At 40.3% G+C, this 16,307-nt stretch overlaps 1 protein-coding gene across 1 annotated transcript; it reads left to right on the forward strand.

Annotated features, from left to right (window-relative positions):
• The first annotated feature begins 1,654 nt into the window (after positions 1-1,654).
• LOC123174559 (alpha/beta-gliadin clone PW1215-like) lies at positions 1,655-2,775 on the forward strand. Its single transcript, XM_044590066.1, has one exon. It carries the CDS (start codon positions 1,727-1,729, stop codon positions 2,609-2,611), a length of 885 nt encoding a protein of 294 aa, XP_044446001.1. The 5' UTR covers positions 1,655-1,726; the 3' UTR covers positions 2,612-2,775.
• Positions 2,776-16,307: the final 13,532 nt, after the last annotated feature.

Consider the following 16,307-nt stretch of genomic DNA (forward strand, 5'->3'; position numbering starts at 1 on the left):
TTGATTAATATTTTTTAAATACTCGTTTAACATTTCCCAATTTTAGCTAGTTATGGTGCAAACTAAGTGTTGTGCCTCGTCTTAATCTATCTATATATCCTATCTTCTATTCGGCGACGTGGTTGCGCCCGTGGCGGATGTGGTCGCCGCCATGACTTGGTCGATCTCCCTCTTCTGTATTCGAGAAAAAAAGATCTCCGTCTTCTCTTTAGATGAGATGGGGAGGAGATGGTGAGAGATGAGGTCAACGACATTGGGGAGAGGATAAGGGTAGACGCCAGTGGTGAGGCGGCGTGAGGAAGACGAGGTGGTTGGCGGCTAGGACGCATGAGGGGAGGGGAGGGGAGGGGAGTGGTGCGTGGAGGGAAGTGGGTGTGCGGCGTGCCCAATTCACGAGAGAGGAGAGAGGTCGGCAAGGGAGCGACCCATGGGAGTTTTTTCTTCTGAGTGAGCCTAGTTGGGCTATCTGCTGCGTCCAAGGCCCAATGCACCACATGTCTTCAAATTGGCCACCAGTAGCAGCCCTTAGAACAGACAGGGCCAGTTTGCAAATTTAAAGACATAAGTTTTTTGCACGCATGAAAAACATAACACGTATCTTTTCACACATAATGAACTATAGGTACTACCCAAAAAAACATAATGAACTATAGGTTGTCACAAGAACTCATGCCATCCCACAACCTCCCTCTGACCCTGCCAACATTGTTGCAACTGCACTCGCAAGTGTTATCGTAGATGATCATTTGCATGATTTCCCGTAAACAAAATAAGATCTACAAACGAATATAAGCTACACATACCTTGGCATGCACACACATTGCAAGCCATACTAAGCAGATAAGTGTTAAAAACTTGTACTCCCTCATCTCAGTTTACAAGTCTTCCACGTGTATCTAGGTCGTCAATTTAATTATATAAAATAAATTGTTTGACATAAATTATATCATTAGAAAATAGAAATATATATTTTGTAATGTATGCCTCTTGTTAAGTTGGTCAAATTAACAATCTAGGTACACATGCAAGACTTTTAAACTAAGATGGAGGGAGTACAACATATACAACACTTACGACAAGTAAAAGCAATTTGATGAGTCATGGTCTATCAAAGCAAGCTACATTACTAATCTAATCTATCTTAACATGTCACACATGATTACAATCTTTTTTGTGTGCAAGTCAAGCCTATCTAGTCTACATGTAACAACTTGTAGAACATTACAAAATTGATGTTTGCTAATAACTTTTAGAACACTACAACACTTGACATGTAAAAAGAGTTTGATGAGTCATGACCTACTAAAGCAAGTTACATTACTAGTCTCATCTATCTTAACAGGTCACACAAGATTAAAAACTAAGTTCTGTGCAAGCAATGCTTATCTATTTTACACATAACAACTTGCATAACATTACAAACTTAGTTTTAGAAAATTAGGCAACCTAGATTAGTGTTTAGTTGTAAAGTGAATAAGATGAGTCATGTGTGTTATCACACCTTTTTGTGGTGGAATGATAGTGCCACCAAACACAACATACCAAAATATGATTTTGGGAAGCATCCAAGCACTTTCCAGACAAGCAAATGCCAATTGTGAAAGAGATAATGCCATGGCAGCTATAAATAGGCTTGTTGCATGATGATCATCCTTCCTCATTCATCATTCTCATAAGTAGAGTGCATCATTCAAGCCAAGCAAGCACTGGTCAATACAAATCCATCATGAAGACATTTCTCATCATTTCCCTCCTTGCTATCGTGGCGACCACCGCCACAACTGCAGTTAGAGTTCCAGTGCCACAATTGCAGCCGCAAAATCCATCTCTGCAGCAACCACAAGAGCAAGTTCCATTGGTGCAACAACAACAATTTCCAGGGCAGCAACAAACATTTCCACCACAACAGCCATATCCGCAGCCGCAACCATTTCCAGCACAACAACCATATCCGCAGCCGCAACTATTTCCACAGCCGCAACCTTTTCCGCCACAACTTCCATATCCGCAGCCGCAACCATTTCCCCCACAACAACCATATCCACAACCGCAAACACAGCATCTGCAACCACAACAACCAATTTCGCAGCAACAAGCACAACAACAACAACAACAACAACAACAACAACAAATCCTTCAACAAATTCTGCAACAACAACAACTGATTCCATGCAGGGATGTCATCGTCTTGCAACAACACAACATAGCGCATGAAAGCTCACAAGTATTGCAGCAAAGTAGTTACCAAGTGTTGCAACAATTATGTTGTCAGCAGCTGCGGCAGATCCCCGAGCAGTCGCGGTGCCAAGCCATCAACAATGTCGTTCATGCTATTATTCTGCATCAACAACAACAACAACAAGGACAACATCAACAGTCGAGCCAGGTCTCCTACCAGCAGCCTCAGCAACAATATCCATCAGGCCAGGGCTCCTTCCAGCCATCTCAGCAAAATCCACAGGCCCAGGGCTTTGTCCAACCTCAACATCTGCCCCAACTCGAGGAAATAAGTAACCTAGCGCTGCAGACGCTACCAGCAATGTGCAATGTCTACATCCCTCCATATTGCTCGACCACCATTGCGCCATTTGGCATCTTCGGTACTAACTGAGAAGAGAAGAACTCTAGTACTAGATATATGAAACACCGTGTTCTTAGTCCATGGTTTGGTCGTTGTACCGTTGAAAATATAAGGTGACATGCACTATCATGTAAGAACCCGAACTATACTAGTTCAAACTTGGGAATAAAAGACAAACACATGTCTTGTCTGCATATGATTGTTTATTTGAGTTCCATTCCTATGCCCATTCACAAGTTCACCCCTAATTATATATATTACACATTAAGTAGATATTTATGTTGCATTAATCTGAAGATAACAAAGTGAGTCTGAAACTTGAATTATTTTCTTGGACTTTCAAATTGTGTATTATTAAAGTAGTAAGGACTATCCACATCCTTGGCTTGCCCTTGATCAATTATTCCCAGAGAAGCTTTCAGTTCATAAATCAATTACATTGATTTTTGTGAATGGTACATCTCCTCATCACGAGTATCATTACGGCTACTCCAAATCGCCCACATAACCGAAGCATTAATAGCGCCCTTCTTGCATCCGGAAATATGGATCGAAGATATCACTTGACCATGTTTCCAGGTGCAACCTTGGGATTTTTATGTGAAAATATTCTCAAGCAAAATCCAAGAATAAACTTGCATGCTCACGTGTGATGAGGGCAGATGAAGTAACATTTCCTCCCCATGGCCACACATAGGGCACACACATAACCCCATCACATGCCTTTTTAGTTATGCATATGAAAGGTAGGATGTTTTTAATTACTCTCCACCAAAATACTCTTAACTTGGCTTGTACCCTAATATTTCGTTGCCTTTTCAATTGTTCTTCCCCATTAGACAAAGTAGACAGTCCATCTACCACACCGTACCTTGTGTCCATCATTGCTCTGTACAACAATTGAACAGAACAAATGTCATTTCTTTACGATACCCACGACCAAATGTCCTCTGCTGGATTGTTTGGTCGTGGCATATTAAGGATGGCCACCTCATCTCATGGGGTAAACACCTAATGAATGAAAGGATTGTTCTAGTCGCCCGTGTTTTTCATCGATAAGATCATCTACAAGTTGGACCGAAGTTTCTCACATGCATCATAGTGGTTTCATTAGCGGCGTGCCCTGCACCCATTTATCACGTCGTATCTCTGTAGTATGTGCATTCCCAATTTGTCACAGCATACCCTCCTTCAAACCTTCTTTCCCTTTCAGATTAGCACGCCAAGTTAGCTATGCACTATGCGGGAACCAGCATTTGAAAAAAAAGAATCTCATTTCATGGTATCTTCCATGAAGGACCCTCGTACATTAGCTATCTAGGTAGAAATAGCCATGTGTGTTTAGCAAACTTTAAATAAGTGAATAGATCAAGGTCGTGGAACCCCAAGCCTCCAATTACACATGGCCTCTCTACCAATAAGATCTCCAAAGACATCAAGGATACAGACAGCCAAAAAAGAAAATAAAAATAAAAAAAATAAAAAATACCCTGCCATGGTGATCAATCACAAGCATCAACAGCACTCTAACCACCACCAAAGACAATGCCCAGATTACAAAAAAAAATTATCCAAAAACAATGCCCCCAAGAAGGAAACAATACACAAGCGTTGTCGTTGCCCGATCGAAGATCGTGGGTTTTCACCCTGGAAAATTTTCGAGTTCACCCAAAAACAATGCCTTCAACAAGGCCATTGCCAAGTACAACAAATATGGTCGAGACCTTGGGTTTTCACCCTGGGAATTGAGACTCGATGCTCGAGGAGTACCAGCAAAAATGCAGTCCACTAGTGTTGCCGCCCCCACTTGGCGAGGCCACTGTTGCAAGTCACCAAACACCTGGCATATAGTTGTCATCGCATCCAATACACCCTTCGGCCGAAGCTTCAAGACCTTGATCCGTCTCCAACGTATCTATAATTTTTGATTGTTCCATGCTATTATATTATCTGTTTTGGATGTTTTATATGCATTATTGTGCTATTTTATATGATTTTTGGGACTAACCTATTAAACTAGAGCCCAGTGTCAGTTCCTGTTTTTTCCTTGTTTTAGAGTTTCGTAGAAAAGGAGTACCAAATGGAGTCCAAATGGAATTAAACTTTTGCGATGATTTTTCTTAGACCAGAAGACATCTAGAGGACTTGGAGTGCACGTTAAGAAAGCCACGAGGCTGCCACAACGACAGAGGTGTGCCCCCACCCTTGTGGGCCCCTTGTGACTCTACCGACATATTTCTTCCGCCTATATATTCTCAAATATTCCAAAACATACTAGGAGAGCCACAAAAACACTTTTCCACCGCCGCAACCTTCTATACCCGTGAGATCCCATGTAGGGGCCTTTCCCAGCATCCTGTCGGAGGGGGATTCGATCACTGAGGGCTTCTACATCAACACCATTGCCTCTCCGATGAAGCGTGAGTAGTTTACCACAGACCTATGGGTCCATAGCTAGTATCTAGATGGCTTCTTCTCTCTCTTTGATTCTCAATACCATGTTCTCCTCGATGTTCTTGGAGATCTATTCGATGTAATACTCTTTTTGCGGTGTGTTTGCTAAGATCCGATGAATTGTGGATTTATGATCAGGTTATCTATGAGTATTATTTGAATCTCCTATGAATTCTTATATGCATGATTTGATATCTTTGCAAGTCTCTTCGAACTACCGATTTGGTTTGGCCAACTAGATTGGTTTTTCTTGCAATGGGAGAGGTGCTTAACTTTGGGTTCAATCTTGCGGTGCTCGATCCCAGTGACAGAAGGGGATGATACGTCTCCAACGTATCTATAATTTTTTATTGTTCCATGCTATTATTTTATCAACCTTGGATGTTTTATATGCATTTATATGCTATTTTATATGATTTTTGGAACTAACCTATTAACCTAGAGCCCAGTGCTAGTGCCAGTTTCTGTTTTTTTCCTTGTTTTAGGGTTTCGAAGAAAAGGAATATCAAATGGAGTCCAAACGGAATGAAACCTTCGGAAAAGTTATTTTTGGAAAGAAAGTAATACGGTAGACTTGGAGTGCACGTCCGGGGATCAACGAGGAAGCCACGAGGCAGGGGGCGCGCCCACCCATCTTGGGCACGCCCTCCACCCTCGTGGCTCCCCAAATGTATTTCTTCCACCTATATATATATCCATATACCCCAAAACGATCGAGGAGCACAATAGATCGGGAGTTTCGCCGCCAGAAGCCTCCGTAGCCACCGAAAGCTAATCTAGACCCGTTCCGGCACCCTACCGGAGGGGGAATCCCTCTCCGGTGGCCATCTTCATCATCCCGGTGCTCTCCATGACGAGGAGGGAGTAGTTCTCCCTCGGGGCAAAGGGTATGTACCAGTAGCTATGTGTTTGATCTCTCTCTCTCTCTCTCTCTCTCTCTCTCTCTCTCGTGTTCTTGAGGTGATACGATCTTGATGTATCGCGAGCTTTGCTATTAGAGTTGGATCTTATGTTGCTTCTCCCCCTCTACTTTCTTGTAATGGATTGAGTTTCCCCTTCGAAGTTATCTTATCGGATTGAGTCTTTAAAAATTTCAAAACACTTGATGTATGTCTTGCCGCGCGTATCTGTCGTGACAATGGGATATCATGTTATTCACTTGATGTATGTTATGGTGATCAACATGCGGGTTCCGCCCATGAACCTATGCATAGGGGTTGGCACACGTTTTGAGGTTCTATGTGTTGGTTGAATAGATGAATCTAGATTGTGTGATGCATATCGTATAATCATACCCACGGATACTTCAGGTGACAATGGAGTATCTAGGTGGCATTAGGGTTTTGGTTGATTTGTGTCTTAAGGTGTTATTCTAGTACGAAATCTAGGACTGTTTGTGACACTTATAGGAATAGCCCAACGGATTGATTGGAAAGAATAACTTTGAGGTGGTTTTGTACCCTACCATAATCTCTTCATTCGTTCTCCGCTATTAGTGACTTTGGAGTGACTCTTTGTTGCATGTTGAGGGATAATTATGTGATCCAATTATGTTATTATTGTCGAGAGAACTTGCACTAGTGAAAGTATGAACCCTAGGCCTTGTTTCGACGCATTGCAATACCGTTTACGCTCACTTTTATCATTAGTTACCTTGCTGTTTTTATATTTTCAAATTACAAAAACCTTTATCTACCATCCATATACCACTTGTATCACCATCTCTTCACCGAACTAGTGCACCTATACAATTTACCATTGTATTGGGTGTGTTGGGGACACAAGAGACTCTGTGTTATTTGGTTGCAGGGTTGCTTGAGAGAGACCATCTTCATCCTACGCCTCCTACGGATTGATAAACCTTAGGTCATCCACTTGAGGGAAATTTGCTACTGTCCTACAAACCTCTGCACTTGGAGGCCCAACAACGTCTACAAGAAGAAGGTTGTGTAGTAGACACCAAGCTCTTTTCTGGCGCCGTTGCCGGGAAGGTGAGTGCTTGAAGGTATATATTTAGATCTTGCAATTGAATCTTTTTGTTTCTTGTTTTAGCACTAGTTTAGTTTATAAAAGAAAACTACAAAAAAACGGAATTGAGTTTACCTCACACGCTTCATCTTTTTAATATCTTTCGTGAGTATGATGGAAAGAAAAATTGTGCCAAAGTGTTAGAAGAAGAATGCATTAAAATGTTTGGCATTAAATATTTGAATGATGAGCATTATTGCAATGTTGTTAGTATGAATTCCTTGAATATCCATAGTGCTAATGATGATTGCACTAGTTATGATGAAAATGTCTCATGTAAACATGTCAATTTTTGTGGAGTGCATTGGGTTTGCAAGTACACACCAATTAGGGAAGATAGATTTTGCAAGAGGCATAAGTACTTAGAAACTAAATTGTTGCAAGAAAGGCTAGATGAATGTGCTGAAAATTTAAATTTTCTTGGCCATACTTGTGAGCTTTGCCATGAACATGGTCATTTAACCATCCGATGCAAATTGTTTCATGATCTAATCATTTCCAAAAATTGTGATGACTTGATTTCCCTTGCACATCATAATGAACTTAGTTTGCTTATGGGTTATGAAGAAATGAAATGTATAACTAACTATCTTCCAGTATTTGCCCGTGATAAACTTCTTGGATTTGATCTAGAGGAAATTTATATGTATTGTGCGGTGAATTGCATTGAAAACCCCTATATTGCCAATTACATAAAGAAAAGAAAACAAATAGAGGATGAACAGAATACTAATGAAAGGGAAGAAACCTTCCAATATCCTCCTATTATTTCTTATAATGAACTAGGTAACGAGGAGGAGCCTCCTATTCAACCAATCTCATTAATAAGGAGCTCCAAAAAGAGGATTGAACCCACACACGATGTAGTGAAGAAGAAGAAAAGAAAGAGGAAGAGAGGTAAGAAGATATCTCTCCCAAATAATGCTGCTCCTATTACTATTGTGCCTCATGAAAATATAATTGTGGAAGATAATGATACTTCTTATGATCTTGATAATCCTTTTGTCACTTGCTTGGAAGAATATGATAATTGCTATACTATTGGTTCTATCCATACTATTAATGATGAGAGTGATTATGCTTATGATATGAAAAGGCCCAAGCTTTGGGATGCTATGTTGGATGAAGATGATGTTTTTGAGAATATATTTGCTACAATTAATGTTTGTCCCAAGCTTGGGGATGCTACGTTTAATCAAGATGATATTTTTAGTCTCCCAAGTTTTGATATGCAAATTTATAATGATGATAGCATGCCTCCTACTTATGATGATTATTGTGATGATACTTATGCTATAAAAAGTAGTGATTATATTTATAAAACTTGTCATGATTATGGTTACCCCTTTTCTGAACATTACTCTTTTAATGTGGAAACAATTTATAGTATTCGAGTTTCTTATGATACTCCCACTATTCCGAATGAGAAGAATTTTGCTTGTGTAGAGAGTAATAAAATTTCTATGCTTGTAGATCATGAAAAGAATGCTTTAGGTTCTGGTTATATTTTTGAATTCATTCATGATGCTGCTGAAAATTATTATGAGGGAGGAACATATGCTTGTAGGAATTGCAATAATATCAAGTTTCCTCTCTATGTGCTTAAAGTTTTGAAGTTATGCTTGTTTTGCCCTCCTATGCTAGTTGATTATTGTTCCCATAAGTTGTTTGCTCACAAAATCCCTATGCATAGGAAGTGGGTTAGACTTACATGTTCTAGTCATATGCTTCATGATGCTCTCTTTATGTTTCAATTCTTATCTTTTATGTGAGCATCATTGAAATCATCATGCCTAGCTAGGGGCGTTAAACGATAGCGCTTGTTGGGAGGAAACCCAACTTTATTTTTGTTCCTTGATTTTTGCTCCTGTCTAGCAATAAATAATTTATCTAGCCTCTGTTATGATTGAGTTTTTATGTTAGAACCGTTGGGAAGACTTGGGGAAAGTCTTGGCGATCATGCTGTAAAAAAACAGAAACTTTAGCGCTCACGAGAACTGCTGACATTTTTTATTGGAGAGTGCTATTTGGTTAATTATTTTTGCAGATGATTAATAGATAAATTCCTCATGTCCAGCAATTTATTTTAGAATTTTTGGGGCTCCAGAAGTTTGCGTTAGTTACAGATTACTACAGACTGTTCTGTTTTTGACAGATTCTGTTTTTCGTGTGTTGTTTGCTTATTTTGATGAATCTATGGCTAGTAAAATAGTTTATAAACCATAGAGAAGTTGTAATACAGTAGGTTTAACACCAATATAAATAAATAATGAGTTCATTACAGTACCTTGAAGTGGTGTTTTATTTTCTTTCGCTAACGGAGCTCATGAGTTTTCCATTTTAAGTTTTGTGTTGTGAAGTTTTCAAGTTTTGGGTAAAGATTTGATGGATTATGGAATAAGGAGTGGCAAGAGACTAAGCTTGGGGATGCCCAAGGCACCCCAAGGTAATATTCAAGGACAACCAAAAGCCTAAGCTTGGGGATGCCCCGGAAGGCATCCCCTCTTTCGTCTTCGTTCATCAGTAACTTTACTTGGAGCTATATTTTTATTCACCACATGTTACGTGTTTTGCTTGGAGCGTCATTTTATTTCATTTTGTTTTGCTTGCTGTTTGAATAAAGTATCAAGATATGAAATTATTAAGTGGGAGAGTCTTCACATAGTTGCATAAGTATTCGACTACTCATTGATCTTCACTTACATCTTTCAGAGTAGTTTGTCATTTGCTCTAGTGCTTCACTTATATCTTTTGAGAGCACGGTGGTGGTTTTATTTTGTAGAAATAGATGAACTCTCGTGCTTCACTAATATTATTTTGAGAGTCCTTAGAACAGCATGGTAATTTGCTTTGGTTATGAATTTAGTCCTAATATGATGGGCATCCAAGAGGGATATAATAAAAACTTTCATATAAGTGCATTGAATACTAAGAGAAGTTTGATACTTGATGATTGTTTTGAGATATGGAGATAGTGATATTAAAGTTGTGCTATTTGAGTAGTTGTGAATTTGAGAAATACTTGTGTTGAAGTTTGCAAGTCCCGTAGCATGCACGTATGGTAAACGTTATGTAACAAATTTGAAACATGAGGTGTTCTTTGATTGTCCTCCTTATGAATGGCGGTCGGGGACGAGTGATGGTCTTTTCCTACCAATCTATCCCCCTAGGAGCATGCATGTAGTGCTTGGTTTTTGATGACTTGTAGATTTTTGCAATAAGTATGTGAGTTCTTTATGACTAATGTTGAGTCCATGGATTATATGCATTCTCACCCTTCCATCATTGCTAGCCTCTTCGGTACCGTGCATTGCCCTTTCTCACATTGAGAGTTGGTGCAAACTTCGCTGGTGTATCCAAACCCCGTGATATGATACACTCTTTCACACATAAACCTCCTTATATCTTCCTCAAAACAGCCACCATACCTACCTATTATGGCATTTCCATAGCCATTCTGAGATATATTGCCATGCAACTTTCCACCATTCTGTTTATCATGACACATTCATCATTGTCATATTGCTTAGCATGATCATGTAGTTGACATAGTATTTGTGGCAAAGCCACCATTCATAATTATTTCATACATGTCACTCTTGGTTCATTGCATATCCCGGTACACCGCCGGAGGCATTCATATAGAGTCATATCTTGTTCTAGTATCGAGTTGTAATCTTTGAGTTGTAAATAAATAGAAGTGTGATGATAATCATTAATAGAGCATTGTCCCAAAAAAAGGAAGAGAAAGGCCAAATAAAAAAGGGAAGCCCCCCCAAAAAAAGAAAAGAAAGGCCAAAAAAAAGAAAGGCCAGATAAAAAAATAAAAAAATAAAAAAATAAAAGGGACAATGCTACTATCCTTTTTCCACACTTGTGCTTCAAAGTAGCACCATGATCGTTATGATAGAGAGTCTCTTGTTTTGTCACTTTCATATACTAGTGGGAACTTTTTATTATAGAACTTGGCTTGTATATTCCAACAATGGGCCTCCTCAAGTGCCCAAGGTCTTTGTGAGCAAGCAAGTTGGATGCACACCCACTTAGTTTCTTTTGTTGAGCTTTCATACATTTATGGCTCTAGTGCATCCGTTGCATGTCAATCCCTAATACTTGCATTAACATCAATTTATGGGCATCTCCCTAGCCCATTGATTAGCCGCGTCGATGTGAGACTTTCGTCTTTTTGTCTTGTCCACATAACCCCCTCATTATATTCTATTCCACCCATAGTGCTATATCCATGGCTCACGCTCATGTATTGCGTGAAAGTTGAAAAAAGTTTGAGATTACTAAAGTATGAAACAACTGCTTGGGTTGTCATCGGGGTTGTGCATGATGAGAGCATTCTTGTGTGACGAAAATGGAGCATGGCCAAACTATATGATTTTGTAGGGATGAACTTTCTTTGGCCATGTTATTTTGAAAAGACATGATTGCTTAGTTAGTATACTTGAAGTATTATTATTTTTATGTCACTATTAAACTTTTGTCTTGAATCTTATGGATCTGAATATTCTTGCCACAATAAAGAGAACTACATGGATAAATATGTTAGGTAGCATTCCACATCAAAAATTCTGTTTTTATCTTATACCTACTCGAGGACGAGCAGGAATTAAGCTTGGGGATGCTGATACGTCTCCAACGTATCTATAATTTTTATTGTTCCATGCTATTATATTATCAACCTTGGATGTTTTATATGCATCTTTATGCTATTTTATATGATTTTTGGGACTAACCTATTAACCTAGAGCCCAGTGCTAGTTTCTGTTTTTTCCTTGTTCTAGGGTTTCGAAGAAAAGGAATATCAAACGGAGTCCAAACGGAATGAAACCTTCAGAAAAGTTGTTTTTGGAAAGAAAGCAATACGGGAGACTTGGAGTGCACGTCAGGGGATCAACGAGGAAGCCACAAGGCAGGGGGCACGCCCACCCCCTGGGCGCGCCCTCCACCCTCGTAGGCCCCTCGTGGCTCCCCTGATGCATTTCTTCCACCTATATGTACCAATATACCCTAAAACGATCGGGGAGCACAATAGATCGGGAATTCCGCCGCCAGAAGCCTCCGTAGCCACCAAAAGCCAATCTAGACCCGTTCCGGCACCCTGCCGGAGGGTGAATCCCTCTCCGGTGGCCAACTTTAGCATCCCGGTGCTCTCCATGACGAGGAGGGAGTAGTTCTCCCTCGGGGCTGAGGGTATGTACCAGTAGCTATGTGTTTGATCTCTCTCTCTCTCTCTCTCTCTCTCTCGTGTTCTTGAGGTGATACGATCTTGATGTATCACGAGCTTTGCTATTATAGTTGTATCTTATGTTTCTTCTCCTCCTCTACTCTCTTGTAATGGATTGAGTTTCCCCTTCGAAGTTATCTTATCGGATTGAGTCTTTAAAGATTTGAGAACACTTGATGTATGTCTTGCCGTGCGTATCTGTGGTGACAATGGGATATCACGTGATTCACTTGATGTATGTTTTCGTGATCAACATGCGGGTTCCGCCCATGAACCTATGCATAGGGGTTGGCACACGTTTTCGTCGTGATTCTTCGGTAGAAACTTTGGTGCACTCTTTGAGGTTCTATGTGTTGGTTGAATAGATGAACCTGAGATTGTGTGATGCATATCGTATAATCATACCCACAGATACTTGAGGTGACAATGGTTTGCTCACAAAATCCCTATGCATAGGAAGTGGGTTAGACTTAAATGTTCTAGTCATATGCTTCATGATGCTCTCTTTATGTTTCAGTTCTTATCTTTTATGTGAGCATCATTGAAATCATCATGCCTAGCTAGGGGCGTTAAACGATAGTGCTTGTTGGGAGGAAACCCAACTTTATTTTTGTTCCTTGCTTTTTGCTCCTGTTTAGCAATAGATAACTTATCTAGCCTCTGTTATGATTGAGTTTTTATGTTTTAATTAGTGTTTGTGCCAAGTAGAACCATTGGGAAGACTTGGGGAAAGTCTTTGCGATCATACTGTAAAAAACAGAAACTTCAGCGCTCACGAGAATTGATGGGCATCTCCCTAACCCATTGATTAGCCGCGTCGATGTGAGACTTTCTCCTTTATGTCTTCTCCACATAACCCCCTCATTATATTATATTCCACCCATAGTGCTATATCCATGGCTCGCGCTCATGTATTGCGTGAAAGTTGAAAAAAGTTTGAGATTACTAAAGTATGAAACAATTGTTTGGCTTGTCATCTGGGTTGTGCATGATGAGAGCATTCTTGTGTGACGAAAATGGAGCATGACGAAACTATATGATTTTGTAGGGATGAACTTTCTTTGGCCATGTTATTTTGAGAAGACATGATTGCTTAGTTAGTATGCTTGAAGTATTATTATTTTTATGTCAATATTAAACTTTTTTCTTGAATCTTATGGATTTGAATATTCTTGCCAGAATAAAGAGAACTACATGGATAAATATGTTAGGTAGCATTCCACATCAAAAATTCGGTTTCATTAGCGGCGTGCCCTGCACCCATTTATCACGTCGTATCTCTGTAGTATGCGCATTCCCAATTTGTCACGACATACCCTCCTTCAAACCTTCTTGCCCTTTCAGATTAGCACGCCAAGCTAGCTATGCACTATGCGGGAACCTGCATTTGAAAAAAAAAGAATCTCATTTCATGGTATCTTCCATGAAGGACCCTCGTACATGAGCTATCTAGATATAAATAGCCCTGTATGTTTAGCAAACTTTGCATAAGTGAATAGATCAAGGTCGTGGAACCCCAAGCCTCCAATTACACACGGCCTCTCTACCAATAAGATCTCCAAAGACATCAAGGATACAAACAGCCAAAAAAGAAAATAAAAAGGAAAAAAATAAAAAATACCCCACCATGGTGATCAATCACAAGCATCAGCAGCACTCTAACCACCACCAAAGACAACGCCCAGATTACAAAAAAAAATCTCGAAAAGCAATGCCCCCAAGAAGGAAACAATACACAAGCGTTGTCGTTGCCCGATCGAAGATCGTGGGTTTTCACCCTGGAAAATTTTTGAGTTCACCCAAAAACAATGCCTTCAACAAGGCCATTGCCAAGTACAACAAATATGGCCAAGACCTTGGGTTTTCACCCTAGGAATTGAGAGTCGATGCTCGAGGAGTACCACCAAAAATGCAGTCCACTAGTGTTGCCGCCCCCACTTGGCGAGGCCGCTGTTGCAAGTCACCAAACACCTGGCATATAGTTGTCATCGCATCCAATACACCCTTCGGCCGAAGCTTCAAGACCTTGATCCGTCTCCAACGTATCTATAATTTTTGATTGTTCCATGCAATTATATTATCTGTTTTGGATGTTTTATATGAGTAGGGCGTTTTGGTGCCCAGGCTCATCTGCACCCGGTTAGAAAAAATTCATAAAAAATTGAAACAAATTCAAAAAATTCCAAATAAAATTTGTATGGTAGACAATTTGATGCGTGAGGCCCGCCACAAATTTCAAGTCATTTGGACATATGAGAAGCTCTCAGCAAAAAAGACAAATCGGACCAAAATAGTACATGAGCAGTAAACATTTTTACAGACCCTCAATTTGTCTTTTTTGCTGAGAGCTGCTCATATATTCAAATGACTTGAAATTTGGAGCGGGCCCCGCACATCAAAATTTCTATCACACAAATTTTATTTGGAATTTTTTGAATTTTTCTAGTATTTGTTTTGATTTTTTTCATCGGCACGGGTGCAGATGAGCTCAGGTGCAGAAATGGATTTTCGGTTTTATATGCACTATTATGCTATTTTATATGATTTTTGGGACTAACCTATTAAACTAGAGCCGAGTGCCAGTTCCTGTTTTTTCCTTGTTTTAGAATTTCACAGAAAAGGAATACCAAACGGAGTCCAAACGGAATGAAACGTTTGCGATGATGTTTCTTAGACCAGAAGACATCTAGAGGACTTGGAGTGCACGTTAGGAAAGCCATGAGGTGGTCACAATTACGGAGGGCGCGCCCCCACCCATGTGGGCTCCTCGTGACTGTACCGACCTATTTGTCCGCATATATATTCTCAAATATTCCAAAACCTACTAGGAGAGCCACAAAAACACTTTTCCACCGTCGCAACCTTCTGTACGCATGAGATCCCATCTAGGGGCCTTTTCTGGCATCCTGTCGGAGGGGGATTCGATCACGGAGGGCTTCTACATCAACACCATTGCCTCTCCGATGAAGCGTGAGTAGTTTACCACAGACCTATGAGTCCATAGCTAGTATCTAGACGGCTTCTTCTCTCTCTTTGATTCTCAATACCATGTTCTCTTCGATGTTCTTGGAGATCTATTCGTTGTAATACTCTTTTTGCGGTGTGTTTGCCGAGATCTGATGAATTGTGGATATATGATCAGGTTATCTATGAATATTATTTGAATCTCCTATGAATTCTTATATGCATGATTTGATATCTTTGCAAGTCTCTTCGAACTATCAATTTGGTTTGGCCAACTAGATTGGTTTTTCTTGCAATGGGAGAAGTGCTTAACTTTGGGTTCAATCTTGCGTCTCCAATGTATCCCAGTGACAGAAGGGGATGATACGTCTCCAACGTATCTATAATTTTTGATTGTTCCATGCTATTATATTATCAACCTTGGATGTTTTATATGCATTTATATGCTATTTTATTTGATTTTTGGGACTAACCTATTAACCTAGAGCCCAGTGCCAGTGCCAGTTTCTGTTTTTTCCTTGTTTTAGGGTTTCAAAGAAAAGGAATATCAAAAAGAGTCCAAACGGAATGAAACCTTCGGAAAAGTTATTTTTGGAAAGAAAGCAATACGAGAGACTTGGAGTGCACGTCAGGGGATCAACGAGGAAGCCACGAGGCAGGGGCGCGCCCACCCCCCTGGGCGCGCCCTCCACCCTCGTGGCTCCCCTAATGTATTTCTTCCGCCTATATATATATCCATATACCCTAAAACGATCGGGGAGCATAATAGATCGGGTGTTCCGCCACAAGAAGCCTCCGTAGCCACCGAAAGCCAATCTAGACCCATTCCGGCACCCTGCCGGGGGAGGAATCCCTCTCCGGTGTCCATCTTCATCATCCCGGTGCTCTCCATGACGAGGAGGGAGTAGTTCTCCCTCGGGGCTGAGGGTATGTACCAGTAGCTATGTGTTTGATGTCTCTCTCTCTCTCTCTCTCTCTCTCTCTCTCTCTCTCTCTCTCGTGTTCTTGAGGTGATACGATCTTGATGTATCGCGAGCTTGGCTA

The sequence above is a fragment of the Triticum aestivum genome, unplaced genomic scaffold, assembly GCF_018294505.1.
Source record: "Triticum aestivum cultivar Chinese Spring unplaced genomic scaffold, IWGSC CS RefSeq v2.1 scaffold32043, whole genome shotgun sequence".
NCBI lineage: Eukaryota > Viridiplantae > Streptophyta > Magnoliopsida > Poales > Poaceae > Triticum > Triticum aestivum.

Coding starts and splice junctions, on each gene's coding strand:
- LOC123174559 (XM_044590066.1), top strand. CDS start 1,727: ATGAAGACATTTCTCATCATTTCCCTCCTTGCTATCGTGGCGACCACC.